This window comes from Somniosus microcephalus, chromosome 15 (genome assembly GCF_052327205.1).
Source record: "Somniosus microcephalus isolate GS21.2 chromosome 15, FLI_Smic_1.0, whole genome shotgun sequence".
NCBI classification, from domain to species: Eukaryota; Metazoa; Chordata; class Chondrichthyes; order Squaliformes; family Somniosidae; genus Somniosus; species Somniosus microcephalus.
The window spans coordinates 63,727,474-63,746,419 of NC_141001.1; the positions used below are offsets into that span (position 1 = coordinate 63,727,474).

An 18,946-nucleotide genomic window follows, 5' to 3' on the forward strand; every position below is an offset into this window, starting at 1 on the left:
ATAGAGGCCAGTGTCGGGAGCGGTGAGAGCGGAGTTTCAGTGATAATTTAAACTCACTTTCGCGGGCTTTTTTCCCCCCACAGGCCAGTGTTGGGAGCGGTGAGAGCGGAGTTTCAGTGAGTATTTAAACTCACTTTCGCGGGCTTTTTTCCCCCCACAGGCCAGTGTTGGGAGCGGTGAGAGCGGAGTTTCAGTGAGTATTTAAACTCACTTTCGCGGGCTTATTTTCACAGGCCAGTGTCGGGAGCGGTGAGAGCAGAGTTTCAGTGAGTATTTTAATTCACTTTCACGGGCTTTTTTTTTCCACAGGCCAGTGTCGGGAGCGGTGAGAGTGGCATTTCAGTGAGTATTTAAACTCACTTTCGCGGGCTTATTTTCATAGGCTTCCCAATCTCTCAGACCGGCGGCGGCGTTCCAGAGCCACTTCACGTTTCAAAATGTGACGCGGCAAGAGGAAGCAGCTGATTGGGTGACTACTTATACTACTCTATAGTTTGACAGTTAAGGTTCATAGTTTATAAAGTTTGGAAGGTCTTAATTTTGTGGTTATAGTTTCTAAGGTCGCTGTTGTGTAGCGGGGAGCGCTAGGAAACAAGGGCCCTTGAGTATATCATTTAATTGCAGTATAATTGGTGGTATTGATTTAATTTAAATTAATTAAAAGTTAAGTCATGGCAGCAAAACTCGGCCCCGTGGCATGCTCCTCCTGCACTATGTGGGAAATCATGTGTGTGGAAAGTATATCCAGCTGCAGCTACTGGCAGACCGCATTGCAGCGCTGGAGCTGTGAATGGATACATGCTGGAGCATTCACGATGCTGAGGACGTCGTGGATATCACGTTTAATCAGTTGGTCACACCGCAAGTAAAGGCTGCACAGGCAGGAAGGGAATGGGTGACCACCAGGCAGAGTAGTAGGCGCAGGCAGGTAGTGCAGGGGTCCCCTGTGGCCATCCCCCTCTCAAACAGATATACCGCTTTGGGTATTGTTGGGGAGGATGGCTTATCGGGGGAAGGCAGCAGCAACCAACTTCCTGGCACCATGCGTGGTTCTGCTGCACGGGACGGGAAAAAAAGGGCAGGAGAGCTATAGTGATAGAGGATTCTATTGTAAGGGGAATAGATAGGTGTTTCTGCGGCCGCAAATGAGACTCCAGGATGGTATGTTGCCTCCCTGGCGCAAGGGTCAAGGATGTCTCGGAGCGGCTTCAGGGCATTCTGGAGGGGGACGGTGAACAGCCAGTTGTTGTGGTGCATATAGGTACCAACCATATATGTAAAAAACGGGATGCTGTCCTAAAAGCTGAATATAGGGAGTTAGGAGGTAAACTAAAAAATAGGACCTCAAAGGTAGTAATCTCAGGATTGCTACCAGTGCCACGTGCTAGCCAGAATAGAAATAGAAGGATATTTCAGATGAATACGTGGCTGGAAGAATGGTGCAAGGGGGAGGGATTCAATTTCCTGGGACATTGGAACCGGTTCTGGGGGAGGTGGGACCAGTACAAACTGGACGGTTTACACCTGGGCAGGACCGGGACCGATGTCCTAGGGGGGGGTGTGTTTGCTAGTGCTGTTGGGGAGGGTTTAAGCTAAAATGGCAGGGGGTTGGGAACCTGTGCAGGGAGACAGAGGAAAGGGAAGCAGGGCTAGAAACAAAAGACAGGAAGGAGAAAAGCAAAAGTGGAAGGCAGAGAAATCAAGGGTGTAAATCAAACATGGCCGCAGTAAACAATAATTCTAAAAGGTCTAAGAGTGTTAAAAAAACAAGCCTGAAGGCTTTGTGTCTTACATAGAAACATAGAAGATATGAGCAGGAGTAGGCCATTCGGCCCTTCGAGCCTCCTCCACCATTTAATGAGATCATGGCTGATCATCCAAATTCAGTACCCTGTTCCCGCCTTCTCCCCATATCCCTTGATCCCTTTAGCCTTAAGAAATATATCCAACTCCTTCTTGAATATATTTAATGAACTGGCCTCTACTGCCCTCTGTGGCAGAGAATTCCACAGGTTCACCACTCTCTGGGTGAAGAAATTCCTCCTCATTTCTGTCCTAAATGGCTTACCCCTTATCCTTAGACTGTGACCCTTGGTTCTGGACTCCCCAGCCATCAGAAACATCCTTCCTGCATCTAGTCTGTCCAGGCCTGACAGAATTTTATAGGTTTCGATGAGATCCCCTCTCATTCTTCTAAACTCCAGTGAGTACAAGCCCAATCGACACAATCGCTCCTCATACGTCATTCCTGCCATCCCAGGTATCAGCCTGGTGAATCTTCGCTGCACTCCTTCCATGGCAAGAACGTCCTTCCTCAGGTAAGGCGACCAAAACTGCACACAATACTCAAGGTGCGGTCTCACCAAGGCCCTGTTCAACTGCAGCAAGACATCCTTGTTCCTGTACTCGAACCCTCTTGCTACGAAGGCCAACATACCATTTGCCTTCTTAACCGCCTGCTGCACCTGCATGCTTACCTTCAGCGACTGGTGCACAAGAACACGCAGATCTCTTTGCACTTCCCCTTCTCCCAATCTATTGCCATTCAAATAATAATCTGCCTTCCTGTTTTTGCCACCAAAGTGGATAACCTCACATTTATCCACATTATAGTGCATTTGCCATGTTTCTGCCCAATCACCCAACCTGTCCAAATCGTACTGGAGTTTCACGACATCCTCCTCACAGCTTATCCTCCCACCCAGCTTTGTGTCGTCTGCAAATTTGGAGATATTACATCCAATTCCCTCATCCAGATCATTAATATATATTGTGAACAGCTGGGGTCCTAGCAGCGATCCTTGCGGTACCCCACTAGTCACTGCCTGCCACTTGGAAAACGACCCGTTTATTCCAACTCTTAGCTTTCTGTCCACCAACCAGTTCTCTATCCAAGTCAATACCTTGCCCCCAATCCCATGTGCCTCAATTTTGCACGCTAATCTCTTATGCGGGACCTTATCGAAAGCCTTCTGAAAGTCCAAGTACGCCACATCCACTGGTTCTCCCTTATCTATTTAACCAGTTACATCCTCAAAAAATTCCAGTAGATTAGTCAAGCATGATTTACCTTTTGTAAATCCATGTTGACTTTGTCCGATCGTGTCACTGCTTTCCAAGTGCTCTGCGATTACATCTTTTATAATGGACTCTAGCATTTTCCCCACTGCCGATGTCAGGCTTACCGGTCTATAATTCCCCGCTTTTTCTCTACCACCTTTTTTGAATAGTGCAGTAACATTAGCTACCCTCCAATCCATGGGTACTGTTCCAGAGTCTATCGAGTTCTGGAAGATGACCAGCAATGCATCTACTATTTCGAGGGCCACTTCCTTAAGTACCCTAGGATGTAGATTATCAGGCCCTGGGGATTTATCGGCCTTCAGTCCCATCAATTTTCCTAACACCATTTCCCTACAAATACTGATTTCTTTCAGTTCCACCCTTTCATCAGACCCTATGTTCCCCGGCATCTCTGGGAGGTTATTTGTGTCCTCCTTTGTGAAGACAGAACCAAAATATGTATTTAGTTGGTCTGCCATCTAATTGTTCCCCATTATAAATTCCCCTGATTCTGACTGCAAGGGACCTACTCTTGACTTCACCAATCTTTTTCGCTTCACATATCTATAAAAGCTTTTACAGTCAGTTTTTATGTTCCCTGAAAGCTTACTCTCATATTCTATTTTCCCCTTCTTAATTAATCCCTTTGTCCTCCTTTGTTGAATCCTAAACTGCTCCCAATCCTCAGGTTCACTGCTTTTTCTGGCCAATTTATATGTCCTCTCCTTGGATCTTATGCTATCCCTAATTTCCCTTGTTAGCCACGGTTGAGTCACCTTTTTTGTTTTATTTTTATGCCAAACTGGGATGAACAAATTCTGTAGTTCATCCATTCGGTCTTTGAATGTTTGCCATTGCCTATCCACCGTCAACCCTTTGAGTGACATTCCCCAATCAATCCTACCCAACTCGCTCCTCAGACCATCGTAGTTTCCTTTATTTAAATTGAGGACCCTTGTCTCTGAGTCAACTACTTCATTCTCCATCTTAATGAGGAATTCGATCATATTATGATCGCTCCGACCCAAGGGACCTCGTACAAGATTGCTAATTAATCCTTTCTCATTACATAATGCCCAGTCTAAGATGGCCTGATCTCTGGTTGGTTCCTCGACATATTGGTCCAGGAACCATCCCGTAAACACTCCAGGAATTCCTCCTTCACAGTATTGTTATTAATTTGGTTAGCCCAATCTATATGTAGATTAAAGTCACCCATGCTGACTGCTGTGCCCTTATTGCACGCTTCTTTAATTTCCCTTTTAATGCCATCCCCAACCTCCGCCTTACTGTTTGGAGGGCTATATACCACTCCTCCTAACGTTTTCTGCCCCTTAGTATTTCTCAATTCTACCCATACAGATTCCACATCATCAGAGCTAATATCCTTCTTTACAATTGTGTTAATCCCTTCTTTAACCAGTAATGCTACTCCACCCCCTTTCCTTTTTGCCTATCTTTCCTGAATATCGAATACCCCTGGATGCTGAGTTCCCAGCCTTGGCCATCCTTGAACCACGTTTCCGCAATCCCAACCAAATCATATTCGTTTACCTCTATTTGTGCAGCCAATTCATCCACCTTATTGCGAATGCTCCTCACATTAAGACACAAAGCCTTCAGGCTTGTTTTTTTAACGCTCTTAGACCTATTAGAATTATTATTTACTGTGGCCACATTTGATTTAAACCGTTGATTTCTCTGACTGCCACTTTTGTTTTTCTTCTTCCTATCTTTTGCTTTTATCCTGGTTTCCCTTTCCTCTGTCTCCCTGTTCAGGTTCCCAACCCCCTGCCATTTTAGTTTAAACCCTCCCCCAGAGCACTAGCAAACACTCCCCCTAGGACATCGGTTCCAGCCCTGCCCAGGTGCAAACCATCTGGTTTGAACTGACCCACCTCCCCCAGAACCGGTTCCAATGTCCCAGGAACTTGAATCCCTCCCCCTTGCACCATTCCTCTAGCCACGTATTCATCTGAAATATCCTATTTCTACTCTGACTAGCAGGTGGCACTGGTAGCAATCCTGAGGTTACTACCTTTGAGGTCCTATTTTTAAATTTACCTCCTAACTCCCTATATTCCGCTTTTAGGACCTCATCCCACTTTTTACCTATATCGTTGGTGCCTATATGCACCACAACAACTGGCTGTTCACCCTCCCCTTCCAAGATGTTCTGCAGCCGCTCTGAGACATCCTTGACCCTTGAACCAGGGAGGCAACACACCATCCTGGAGTCTCGTTTGCGGCCGCAGAAATGCCTATCTATTCCCCTTACAATAGAATCCCCTATTACTATAGCTCTACCCCTCTTTTTCCTCCCGTGCTGTGCAGCAGAGCCACCCCTGGTGCCAGGAAGTTGGCTGCTGCTGCTATCCTCTGATAAGCCATCCCCCTCAACAGCACTCAAAGTGGTGTATCTGTTTGAGAGGGGGATGTCCACAGGGGACCCCTGCACTACCTGCCTGCGCCTAGTACTCTGCCTGTTGGTCACCCATTCCCTTTCTTCCTGTCCAACCTCTACCTGCGGTGTGTCCAACTGTGTAAACGTGCTATTCACGATGTCCTGAGCATCGCGAATGCTCCAGTATGCATCCAATCGCAGCTCCAGTGCCACAATGCAGTCTGTCAGTAGCTGCAGCTGGATGCACTTCCTGCACATGTAGTTGTCAGGGACACAGGAAGTGTCCCTGAGTTCCCACATAGCTCAGGAGGAGCATACCACGTGGCCGGGCTGTCCTGCCATGACTTACCCTTTAATAGAATTTAAATTAAATCAATCAATCCCACTAATTACACTACAGTTAAATGGTTTACCAACAGTCCCCACTACACCAGAGAGACCTTAGTAACTATAAACCACGGAGTTAAATAATGTGAGGACCATTCGTAATAAGGTGGATGAATTAGCTGTGCAAATAGATGTAAACGGATCTGATATAATTGGGATTACGGAGACATGGCTCCAAGGTGACCAAGGCTGGGATTTCAACATCCAGGGGTATTCAATATTCAGGAAGGACAGGCAAAAAGGAAAAGGAGGTGGGGTAGCATTGCTGGTTAAAGAGGAGATTAACAGAATAGTAAGGAAAGATATTAGCTCTGACAATGTGGAATCTGTACGGGTAGAGCCGAGAAATACCAAGGGGCAGAAAACGTTAGTGGGAGTTGTATATAGACCCCCAAACAGTAATGCTGAGGTTGGGGATGGCATTAAACGGGAAATTACAGATGCGTGCAATAAGGGCACAGCAGTCATCATGGGTGACTTTAATCTACATATAGATTGGTCTTATCAAATTAGTAACAATACTGTGGAAGAGGAATTCCTAGAGTGTATACGGGATGGTTTCCTGGACCAATATGTCAAGGAACCAACTAGAGATCAGGCCAATTTAGACTGGGTATTATATAATGAGAAAGGATTAATAAGCAATCTTGTTGTGCGAGGCCCCTTGGAGAGGAGCGATCACAATATGATAGAATTCTTCATTAAGATGGAGAGTCAATTAGTTGATTCAGAGACTTGGGTACTGAATTTAAATAAAGGAAACTACGATGGTATGAGGCGCGAGTTGGCTAGGATGGATTGGGGAATGTTACTTAAAGGGTTGACGGTGAATATTCAATGGCAAACATTTAATGATCGCATGGATGAATTACAGAATTTGTTCATCCCTGTTTGGCATAAAAATAAAACAAAAAAGGTGACTCAACATTGGCTAACAAGGGAAATTAGGGATAGCATAAGATCCAATATAAATTGGCCAGAAAAAGCAGCAAACCTAAGGATTGGGAGCAGTTTAGGTTTCAGCAAAGGAGGACAAAGCGATTAATTAAGAGGGGGGAAATAGAGCAAGCTGCAGGGAACATAAAAACTGACTATAAAAGTTTGTATAGATATGTGAACAGAAAAAGATTTGTCAAGTGAAGCGTAGGTCCCTTGCAGTCAGAATCAGGGGAATTTATAATGGGGAACAAAGACATGGCAGACCAATTAAATACATACTTTGGTTCTGTCTTCACAAAGGAGGACACAAATAAACTCCCAGAGATGTCAGGGAACATAGGGTCTAATGAGAGGGAGGAACTGAATGAAATCAGTATTTGTAGTGAAATGATGTTAGGGAAATTGACGGGATTGAAGACCGCTAAATCCCCAGGGCCTGATAATCTACATCCAAGGGTACTTAAGGAAGTGGTATAGAAACAGTAGATGCATTGCTGGTCATCTTCCAAAATTCTATAGACTCTGGAACAGTTCCCATGGATTGGAGGGTAGCTAATGTAACCCCACTATTTAAAAAAGGTGGTAGAGAAAAAAACAGGGAATTATAAACGGGTAAGCCTGACATTGGTAGTGGGGAAAATGCTAGAGTCCATTTTAAATGATGTAACAGCAGTGCACTTGGAAAACAGGGGCAGGATCGGGCAAAGTCAACATGGATTTACAAAAGGTAAATCATGCTTGACTAATCTACTGGAATTTTTTGAGGATGTAACTGGTAAAATAGATAAGGAAGAACCAGTGGTTGTGGTGCATTTGGACTTTCAGAAGGCTTTCGATAAGATCCCGCATAAGAGACTAGCGTGCAAAGTTAAAGCACATGGGATTGGGGGGTAAGGTACTGACTTGGATAGAAAACTGGTTGGCAAACAGGAAGCAAAGAGTTGGAATCAACGGCTCTTTTTCGGAGTGGAAGGTAGTGACTAGTGGGGTACCGCAGGGATCGGTTTTAGGACCCCAATTATTCACAATATATATTAATGATCTAGATGAGGGAACTAGATGTAATATCTCCAAGTTTGCAGATGACACAAAGCTGGGTGGCCGTGTGTGCTGTGAGGAGGATGCAGAGAACCTCCAGTATGATTTGGACAGGTTGGCGATTGGGCAGATGCATGGCAGATGCAGTATAATGTGGATAAAGGCGAGATTATCCACTTTGATGGCAAAAACAGGAAGGTAGATTATCTGAACGGCAATAGATTGGGCAAAAGGGAAGTGCAACGAGACCTGGGTGTCCTTGTGCACCAGTCGCTGAAGGTAAGCATACAGGTGCAGCAGGCGGTGAAGAAGGTAAATGGTATGTTGGCCTTCATAGCGGGAGGATTCGAGTACAGCAGCAAGGATGTCTTGCTGCAATTGTACAGGGCCTTGGTGAGACCACACCTTGAGCATTGTGTGCAGTTTTGGTCGCCTTATCTGAGGAAGGATGTTCTTGCCATGGAGGGAGTGCAGTGAAGATTCACCAGACTGATACCTGGGATGACAGGAATGACGTATGAAGAGAGATTGGGTCGATTGGGCTTCTACTCGCTAGAGTTTAGAAGAATGAGAGGGGATCTCATTGAAACTTAAAAAATTCTAACAGGACTAGACAGACTAGATGCAGGAAGGCTGTTCCCGATGGCGGGGGAGTCCAGAACCAGGGGTCACAGTCTAAGGATAAGGGGTAAGCCATTTTGGACTGAGGTGAGGAGGAATTTCTTCACCCAGAGAGTGGTGAACCTGTGGAATTCTCTACCACAGAAGGCAGTTGAGGCCAATTCATTAAATATATTCAAGAAGGAGTTAGATATATTTCTTAATGCTAAGGGGATCAAGGGATATGGGGAGGAAGCAGGGACAGGGTATTGAATTTGGATGATCAGCCATGATCGCATTGAATGGCGGAGCAGGCTCGAGGGGCCGAATGGCCTACTCCTGCTCCTATCTTCTATGTTTCTATGAACAGAGAGACCTTGGAGTGCATGTCACCAAATCCCTGAAGATGGCAGGGCAGGTAGATAAGGTGGTTGAGAAGGCATATGGTATATTTTCCTTTATTAGCCGAGGCATAGAATATAAGAGCAGGGAGGTTATGCTTGAACTATGTAAAACACTAGTTTGGCCACAGCTGGAGTACTGCCTACAGTTCTGGTTACCACATTACAGGAAAGATGTGATTGCACTGGAGAGGGTACAGAGGAGATTTACGAGGATGTTGCCAGGACTGGAGAATTTTAGCTATGAGGAAAGATAGGATAGACTGGTGTTGTTTTCTTTGGAACAGAGGAGGCCGAGCGGGAACTTAATTGAGGTGTCTAAAATTATGAGGGGCCTAGAGTGGATAGGAAGGACCTATTTCCCTCAGGAGAGAGGGTAATAACCAGGCGGCATAGATTTAAAGTAATTGGTAGAAGGATTGAAGGGGAATTGAGGAGAACTTTTTTCACCCAGAGGGTGGTGAGGGTCTGGAATTCACTGCCTGAAAGGGTGGTAGGGGCAGAAACCCTCATCACATTAAAACATTACTTGGATATACATTTGAAGTGTCGTAACCAACAAGGCTACGGACCAAGAGCTGGCAAGTGGGATCAGACTGAATAGCTCTTTTTCGGGCAGCAGAGAAAACGATGGGCCGAATGGCATCCTTCTGCGCCATAAACTTCTATGATTATATAGGGCCTTGGTGAGACCACACCTGGAGTACTGTGTACAGTTTTAATCTCCTTACCCAAGAAAGGCTATACTTGCCTTAGAGGGACTGCAACAAAGGTTCACCAGAATGATTCCTGGGATGGGGGAAATTGTTCTATGAGGAGACTAGGCCTATATTTCCTAGAGTTGGTTGTGGTGGTTGGAGGTCAATCATCACAGCCCCAGGACATTGCTGCAGGAGTTCCTCAAGGCAGTGTCCTTGGCCCAACCATCTTCAGCTGCTTCATCAATAACCTTCCCTCCGACATAAGGTCAGAAATGGGGATGTTCGCTGATGACTGCACAGTGCTCAATACCATTCGCAACGCCTCAAACAATGAAGCTGCCCATGCCCGCATGCAACAAAACCTGGATGACCTTCAGGTCTGGGCTGATAAGTGGCAGGTAACATTCACGCCACACAAGTGCCAGGTAATGACTATCGCCAACAAGCGAGAGTCTAACCACCACCCCCATGACGTTCAAAGGCATTATTATCGCTGAATTCCCCACCATCAACATCCTGGGGGGGGGGTCACCATTGACCAGAAACTTAACTGGACCAGCCACATAAATACTGTGGATACAAGAGCAGGTCAGAGGCGAGGTATTCTGCAGCGAGTGTCTCACCTCCCAACTCCCCAAAGCCTTTCCACCATCTACAAGGCACAAGTAAGGAGTGTGATGGAATACTCTCCACTTGCCTGGATGAGTGCAGCTCCAACAACACGCAAGAAGCTCGACACCATCCAGGACAAAGCAGCCCACTTGATTGGCACCCCATCCACCACCTTAAACATTCACTCCCTCCACCACCGGCGTACCGTGGCTGCAGTGTGTACCGTTTACAAGATACACTGCAGCAACTTGCCAAGGCTTCTTCGGTAGCACCTCCCAAACCCGCGACCTCTACCACCTAGAAGGACAAGGGCAGCAGGCGCATGGGAACACCACCACCTCCAAGTTCCCCTCCAAGTCACACACCATCCTGACTTGGAAGTATATCGCCGTTCCTTCATCGTCACTGGGTCAAAATCCTGGAACTCCCTCCTAACAGCACTGTGGGAGCACCTTCACCACGGACTGCAGTGGTTCAAGAAGGAGGCTCACCACCACCTTCTCAAGGGCAATTAGGAATGGGCAATAAATGCTGGCCTTGCCAGCGATGCCCACATCCCATGAACGAATAAAAAAAAAAGTTTAGTAGAATGAGAGGTGATCTCATTGAAACATAAAATTCTTAAGAGCTTGATAGGATAGATGCTGGGAGAATGTTTCCCTGGCTGGGGAGTCTAGAACTAGGGGGTCACAGTCTCAGAATTAGGGGTCGGCCATTTAGGACTGAGGTGAGGAGAAATTTATTCACTCAAAGGGTTGTGAACCTTTGGAATTCTCCACACCAGAAGGCTGTGGCCTACTCCTACTTCTTATGTTCTTATGAAAGTTAAGTTTAACACTGAACAAGAGAGAATATAGGTGGCTTGGTGACCCTGCAAGTAAAGCACATGGGGGGAAAAATTCAGTATTGCGCCATTATCAGCCGTGCGCAAAATTTAACGCCTGGCGCTAATTATCGCCTCCGACGGCAAACTTGGCTTTTATCGTCCCTGGAGGTGATTGGAGCGCTAAATCAAGTGGTACACACCTCTCAAGGCGCCAAGGCCGAGGAGCGAGGCGCTACCTCAGAGCGCGGGCACAGCGCAGGTGCTATCAGTTAGCGATTGAACACAGACACACTGGCACTGGTCAGTTCTTAAAGGGGAGGGTCGATCTTGCTCTCCAGCCACACCCTGCTCATTGGAGCCTTGAATCTCGGCCTGGACAGACCTGTGGCTAAATCTTGCAGGCAAGGACTATGGAGAGGGCCAGGGAGCGAGCACAGTGCTTCAGCGAGCAGGTCTTGGAGGCTCTGGTTGGCACGGTGGAGCGCAGAAGATCTATACTGTACCCAGAGAGTGGCAGGAGGCCTTTGCCACGCGAGTACAGAAGAGTGTGGAGGGAGGTGGCTCAGAGAGTCTCCTCCAGGAGCGTAGTGCCCAGGACCCATATCCAATGTAGAAAAAAGTTCAATGACCTCACTCGGGTCGTCAGGGTGAGTGGCTTTTTTTCAATACCTCTCCATCCCTCCATCTCAACCTCACTCTATGGCCAGAGGGTCTTAAAAGCCCCAATGCCCAACACTCATCCAACACCTATGGTCCTTTCATCAAACACACACGCACATTCCACACTTTGCATACAGTAAGGGCGATTCAACTGTGGGAGGCACATCAGGCAGGACCATGGCTGTATATTTACTCAGATGCCGTCCTTTTTCTTGCAGGCCAAGCTATCTCACAATAGGAAAAAGCAGCAACAGACAGGTGGAGGGCGGCCTCAGCTGCAACCCTTCAGTGATCTTGAGGTGCGCGTCCACAGGATTGTGGCAAGCCGGTGATCGGTCCCATCACCACTGGAGACGCCGACCCCGTTCTGGACAGCAATGTTAAGGTCATCACCTTTTTGTCCTCTCTCCTTCCACTTGTCCCTCACAACACCAGCCTTTGACACTTTCAATCCAACTTACTAAATCGCTGCACTCATTCCTCCCTTACTGCCACCCTGTCCTCACGCTAAAGCCACTCTTGTACCTCCCTGCTTTCAGATGGTGATTCACCAGCTGAGGAGACGGGCCCTCAAGCTGCCAATGGGAGTGAAGCTGCAGGCGAGGAGGAAGAGGAAGCCAGAGCATCAGTGCCACCCCCTCCCGAGGAAGCCCATGCCCACATTGGGAACACACCTTCGCTGGAGGGGAGCAGGGGGGAAGGGTCTGATGAGGGTGAAGCTCCAGGACCCAGCGGGCTGCAGCAACGTGATGGGGGTAGGGAAGCTCGGGGGTAGGGAAGCTCGGGGGCCTTTTCCCCGGAGGGAGAGTATGCCAGCGAGTCCTGCTGCACTGGACGCAGAGGAGCGGATCATCGCTGAAATGAACACCCAGGTGGTGGACATGCACAACCTGCATTCCTGCTGCCACCACTGTCTCTTCTCCACTGCACTTGCCACCGCCTGTAGGACAGACTGCTGCCGCCCATGCAGAGTTGGTGCAGTCTGCAGCCGGGCCCTCCAGGCCCAAAGCTGGTCGAGGCCGTCCTTCAAGGGCATCTGCAATCTCAGGTTGTGACAACCAGCAGCCTTCCACCAGCCTTGCTGCAGCCACTGGGGTCCCATTACGGAGCAGCAGTAGGGTAGGAAGGGGGGGGAAGTGTGCAAGGGAAGATCACCCTCAAAGGGCAAAAAGTAGGAGGTGTGACAAAATGTTGTTCATTTTTTTATTAAAGGCAGAAAGAGGTTCGTGGTCAAATTTTGTTCAGTGTTTTGGACATTATCGCCAGGTTGTGAGAACTGCAGGGCTCCTCCAGAATGGTCCAGACAGTGGAACCGTTGCTTGAGCACGCCGATTGTGTGCTCAACGATGCTCCTGGTAGCTTGATGGCTCTTGTTGTACCATAGCTCAGCAGGGGTGTTGGGCGTACGGAGCGGTGTCATCACCAGGTGCACAGTGGATATCCCTTGTCCCCGAGAAGCCAACCACCTGGGTGATGCGGTGCCTGGAAATGTTCTGCCACAGTAGTCTGGCGCAGGATGAATGCATCGTGGCTGCTGCCAGGATAATGGGCATTGACAGCGAGTATCAGCTGTCTGTGGTCACAGACCAACTGAACGTTTAAGGAATGGAACCCCTTTTGGTTGAGGAAATCCTCGGCATTCTCATGCGGAGCACGCAAAGCCACATGCGTGCAGTCAATGGCGCCCTGCACCATGGGGAAGCCCGCTATCCTAGCAAAGCCCATTGTGCGTTCTTGCTGCTTGTCCGGGGTCATGGGGAAAGAGATGTACTCTCGTCTCCTTTTATCGAGGGCATGTGTGACCTGACGGATGCAGCAATGCACCGCGAACTGGGAGATATTGGCGATGTCCCCAGTAGCTGATTGAAATGAGCCGGTGGCATAAAAGTTGAGAGCCACTGTTATCTTCACTGCCACCGACAGAGACGTCCTGCTCCTCAGTTGAGGCTGCAGATCTGGCTGTAGCAGGTGGCAGAGCTGTGACCACCTCCTTGCTGAAGCGCAGCCTTCGCAAACACTGCTCCTCAGACATATTAATGTAGGAGAATTGTTGGTGAAATACCCTGGGAGGGTAAGGTCTCCTGTACAGAGGCCTGTTGGCCCTCCTCCATCTGGCCATGATTGCCACTCTCTCTCTGCGTCTCTGTGGCCTCCGAATCTGATGGCGCAGGACGACGCCCCCATTCAGTGCAGCCCCCATAGTATCTTGGCAATCAAAGTAATGAAGGTCAAAAACCAAAGTACCTGCAAAGTTATGGTCAGAAGCCAAAACTACTTCAGACAGCGTTGGCTCAATGCAGAAGTCTCTCTTTCTCTCTCTCAAAATCTCTCTGTCAGAACGAGTGGTGAAAAAATGTCTACCACAGAAAAGGTCAGGAAGAGGCCCCCTTTAAATAGCACCCCCCGCCCAGCCCCGCAGCGACTGGGAAACGTTCCAGTTTACCTGTCGTTGGTTGCGCCAGGCGGAAAGGAGGGGGGCGCCACTCAATTTCCGTTCTGGGGTGTCACAAGGGCGTTGCACGCTCGAATGACGTCAAGATCTGCGTGCGCAGGAGATCGGGCTGTATCGTTTAGCGCCGCCGCAAAATGTCCGGTCAATTCCGCGAGATGCGCAGATATCGCCTCGCCAAGGCGCGAGTTGCTTTGCGCTCCATTAGCGCCCTCTTAAGGCGCTAACGGGAGGTGCAAACCAACTGAATTTTTCCCCCATGGTCTTTTCATCTTTGGATCCAGGTCCAGTCCGGATCCATGGGATATAGGGTTTTCCCCTCTGCTGACTTCATTAAATGTGGAATGTATTCAGGCAGCTCCCAACACTACCCACAGCACAAAACATGTCCCTAATTTAACACACTCACTTACAAAGGCCACACTGATGACTAGTACTAGAAATGGAAAAAGTCACACTGCATTTGGAGTGATGTTCTATGGTTGAGGCCAAAACACATTGTTGGGACAGAAAAGAAGGAGATTGTGCAATCCTGTCCCCTGTGCACTACCTGGCCTGGCCTGGAACTGTTCGAAGGAGGAAGTGGTGCCTGAAATGAGAAAATATTTCATTCCCCAGCAGAAATATCCTTCACCTTAATACATTTTAAAAAAACAATTAAAAGAAAGTGAGAACTACATTCAAAGTACTGTATGCTGTTGTGTTTCTTCAGTAAATTTGTCTTTAGGTCTCTTAACCAGAGATGCAATGTGTTTAAGATTCTGTACTGTTGAATAAGACTTCAATAAATTGAAGAGAAGCCTAAAGGCCAAGAAGGTGGGAAATCACAGTGATGAGAAAACAAAATTGGACCACAGAAAGTATAAGAACAGGGGCAGCAGGAATCAAAATTGGGCTGAAAAGATTTAAGATCAAGACTTAGAAAAGCAGACATAGTATCAGACAAAACATCGAAGAAGCTATATTTTCAGCTTTGGAGTCCATGGACCTAATGAAAGCTCAAAGCTCCAGTCTTTGCTGCATTCCCATCATGTGCATTTTTTAATTTGAAGTATTTTGACCATTTTTCTTCAGTTACAATCACTGCTCAAAGAGAAAATGAACACCTGGCAGTTACTGCATATAAAATAATAGTTTGGTGGAAATTATTTGGTTAAATAATTCAGAAAATGCCACAAACCATGAAAGTGTAGCTGAAATGGTTTTGTATCATCTGAAATCACGGAAAAAAAATTTTGGTTTGTGCTCATAACTTTACCCTTTACAGGAAACTTGCGATTAACCGGCCCCAAAATAACCGGAAATGTCGGTTAACCGGCAAAATTCAGGAGTCGGTTCAGGTAACTTTTATTACTTGCACAGCAACAAATGGAGGAAGGCAAGGGTGTGGCTGCAGCTGTTGCTAAGCTACAGAGACGCTTGCAACTTGTGGACGTTGTTCTGAAGCTGTTGTTAAGCAACAGGGTTTGTTGCTTTATATGGAGCTCTCAGCTCCGTATCTTTTACTATAGCGTTCGGTTATCCGGAATTTTTGATGCACCGGCACAATGTCAGTCCCGTCCGTGCCGGATACCAGAAAGTTTCCTGTATATTCATCCAGTGATACAGACCAGTAATGTAGCAGTGCTCTCTTTTGGACAGGATGATATTTACACTTATCTTGGTTTCATGTTTACATCTTGAAGATGCAAGCCTTGCATTAGAAGACCATTCCACAACTTGTAATTCTAATTTTAATAATTAGAAATCAATCTTTTAGTCAACAATTCCTGTCCTGTTAACTATATTAGTTTTACCAAGTGCAAATCAAAATGTAATGTTTTTTTCCTAAGAACAAAATTTGTTACCTGCTCGTCTGGGTCCAATGTGATGAGATGTTAAAGATAAAGATGCAGATCGAGATTTAGGAATAGTCAACAGGTTTGAACTGGAAGGTCCATTTGCCTGTGAACCTATGCTTGAATTACTTGAAAAGAGAAAACCAACAAGCAAGTCAATCAAAAAATTGTGTGCTCAAATCATCCTTACATTGTACATCAACAAATGAAAAAGTGTGTACTCCATCATACACAAAATGTTACAATATGCAGTGTAATTACAAACATACAACATACAGGAAACTCTCTTTTAACCGGCAAGATTCAGGAGTCGCTTCAGGTAAGTTTTACTATATATTTGTGGCTGTGTAACCAGGGTTCCTGGATCTGTGGCCATGTAACCGGGACTCCTGGATCTGTGGCCATGTAACCGGGGCTCCTGGATCTGTGGCCATGTAACCGGGACTCCTGGATCTGTGGCCGTGTAACCGGGACTCCTGGATCTGTGGCCATGTAACAGGCACTCCTGGATCGGTGGCCGTGTAACCGGCACTCCTGGATCTGTGGCCGTGTAACCGGGACTCCTGCACAAGTGCCGTGTAACCGGGGCTCCTGCACCTGTGGCCGTGTACGGGGCTCTCGTACCTTGGTAAGTATACCTCTCTGTAATCCGGACTTTTTGATCAACCGGCACCACACCGGTCCCGTCGGTGCCGGATAAAAAAGAGTTTCCTGTATCATAAAAAATGATTTTCAATGGCTAATCTCATTCATTAAAATTTCCATGGCTTTGTTTTACTAGGTAATTCTTTTTGCGACAAAACAAGACTTTTTGCTTCTGTAAAAATCGAAACTTGTTAGAAAGGCTTGCATTTATATAGCGCCTTTCATAACCTCAGGATGTCCCAAAGCATTTTACAGCCAATGACGTACTTTTGAAGTGTAGTCACTGTTATAATGTAGGGAAATGCAGCAGACAGTTTGTGAAAAGCAATGTCCCACAACCAGCAATGAGATAATGACCAGATAATGTGTTTTAATGATGTTAATTGAGGGATAAATATTGGCCACGACACCCCTGCTCTTCTTCGAATTGTGCCATGGGATCTTTTACAGAGGCCGGTGTCGGGGGCGGCAGAGAGCAGCGGTACACTGAGGATTTAAACTCACTTTCGCGGGCTTTTTTCCTCAGAGGCTTACCAATCTCGCAGACCGGCGGCAGCGTTCCAGAGCCACGTCACGATTCAAAAAGTGACGTGGGCAAGAGGAAGCAGCTGATTAGGTGAGTACGGCCAGGTGAGTATTTATACTACTCTATAGTTTGACAGTTAAGGTTAATAGTTCAGAAAGTTTAGAAGGTCTTAATTTTTGTGGTTATAGTTTCTAAGGTCTCTGTTGTGTAGCGGGGAGTGCTAGTAAAACGGGCCCTTGAGTATATCATTTCATTGTAGTGTAATTAGTGGTATTGATTTGATTTAATTTTATTTAAATTAATTACAGGGTAATTCATGGCAGCACAGCTCGGCCCCGTGGCATGTTCCTCTTGCACTATGTGGGGAAATCAGGAACACTTCCTGTGTCCCTGATGACTATGTGTGCAGGAGGTGTATCCAGCTGCAGTTACTGGCAGACCGCATTGCGGCGCTGGAGCTGCGAATGGATACATACTGGAGCATTCGATGAGGGAACTAGATGTAATATCTCCAGGTTTGCAGACGACACAAAGCTGGGTGGATGTGTGTGCTGTGAGGAGAATGCAGAGAAACGCCAGTATGATTTGGACAGGTTGGGTGATTGGGCAGATGCAGTATAATGTGGATAAGTGTGAGGTTATCCACTTTGGGGGCAAAAACAGCAAGGCAGATTATTATCTGAACGGCAACAGATTGGGAAAAGGGGAAGTGCAACGAGACCTGGGTGTCTTTGTGCACCAGTCGCTGAAGGTAAGCATGCAGGTGCAGCAGGTGGTTAAGGCGGCAAATGGTATGTTGGCCTTCATAGCGAGAGGATTCGAGTACAGGAGCAAGGATGTCTTGCTGCAGTTGTACAGGGCCTTGGTGAGACCACACCTTGAGTATTGTGTGCAGTTTTGGTCGCCTTATCTGAGGAAGGATGTTCTTGCCATGGAGAGAGTGCAGCGAAGATTCACCAGACTGATACCTGGGATGGCAGGAATGACGAATGAAGAGAGATTGGGTCGATTAGGCTTATATTCCCTAGAGTTTAGAAGAATGAGAGGCGAACTCATTGAAACTTAAAGTTCGAACAGGACTAGACAGACTAGATGCAGGAAGGATGTCCCCGATGGCAGGGAGTCCAGAACCAGGGGTCACAGACTAAGGATAAGGGGTAAGCCATTTAGGACTGAGATAAGGAAGAATTTCTTCACCCAGAGAGTGGTGAACCTGTGGAATTCTCTACCACAGAAAGCAGTTGAGGCCAATTCATTAAATATATTCAAGGAGTTGGATATATTTCTTAAGGCTAAAGGGATCAAAGGATATGGGGAGAAAGCAGGGACCGGGTACTTGAATTTGGATGATCAGCCATGATCTCATTAAATGGCGGAACAGGCTCGAGGGACTGAAAGACCTTCTTCTGCTCCGATCTTCTATGTTACCTTAGAGGGCAGACGGGATCAGTTTAATGTGTTATCTGAAAGACGGCATCTCCAACAATGCAGCACTCACTCAGTACTTCACTGAAGTGTCAGCCTATTTTATGTGCTCACATCTCTGGAGTGGGACCTGAACCTTGTGACACAGAGGCGAGAAGGCTACCACTGAGCCAAGGCTGACACCCTTCATGATAATACATAATGGCCCTGAATTTCCGATCGGAGGCTTCCTGCGGGTGGATGCCTCCAATCGGAAAAAATCTACGAACTTACCTGCTGGTTCCGTAGATCCCGAGGCTTGCGATCCTGGGCCTCTCCTCTTCAAAATGCGCAGAGGCCCACGTATCCCGGGGGCGCATGCAGTTTGCAAGCGCCCCTGGGATCACGTGAGTCAGGCGAACCAATGAAAGAAGGGAATCCCCCTTCATACTT

The 18,946-nt window shown here is 47.0% G+C and overlaps 1 protein-coding gene across 4 annotated transcripts in view; it reads right to left on the minus strand.

Annotated features, from left to right (window-relative positions):
• The window catches only part of pde3b (phosphodiesterase 3B), a 324,393-nt gene that overhangs the window by 31,902 nt on the left and 273,545 nt on the right, over positions 1–18,946 (minus strand). For all 4 annotated transcript variants that reach the window (XM_086007904.1, XM_086007903.1, XM_086007902.1 and 1 more), the window contains exon 5: positions 15,928–16,046. In XM_086007904.1, the coding sequence (XP_085864030.1) occupies positions 15,928–16,046 (119 nt within the window). The remainder of the gene's footprint in view (positions 1–15,927; positions 16,047–18,946) is intronic.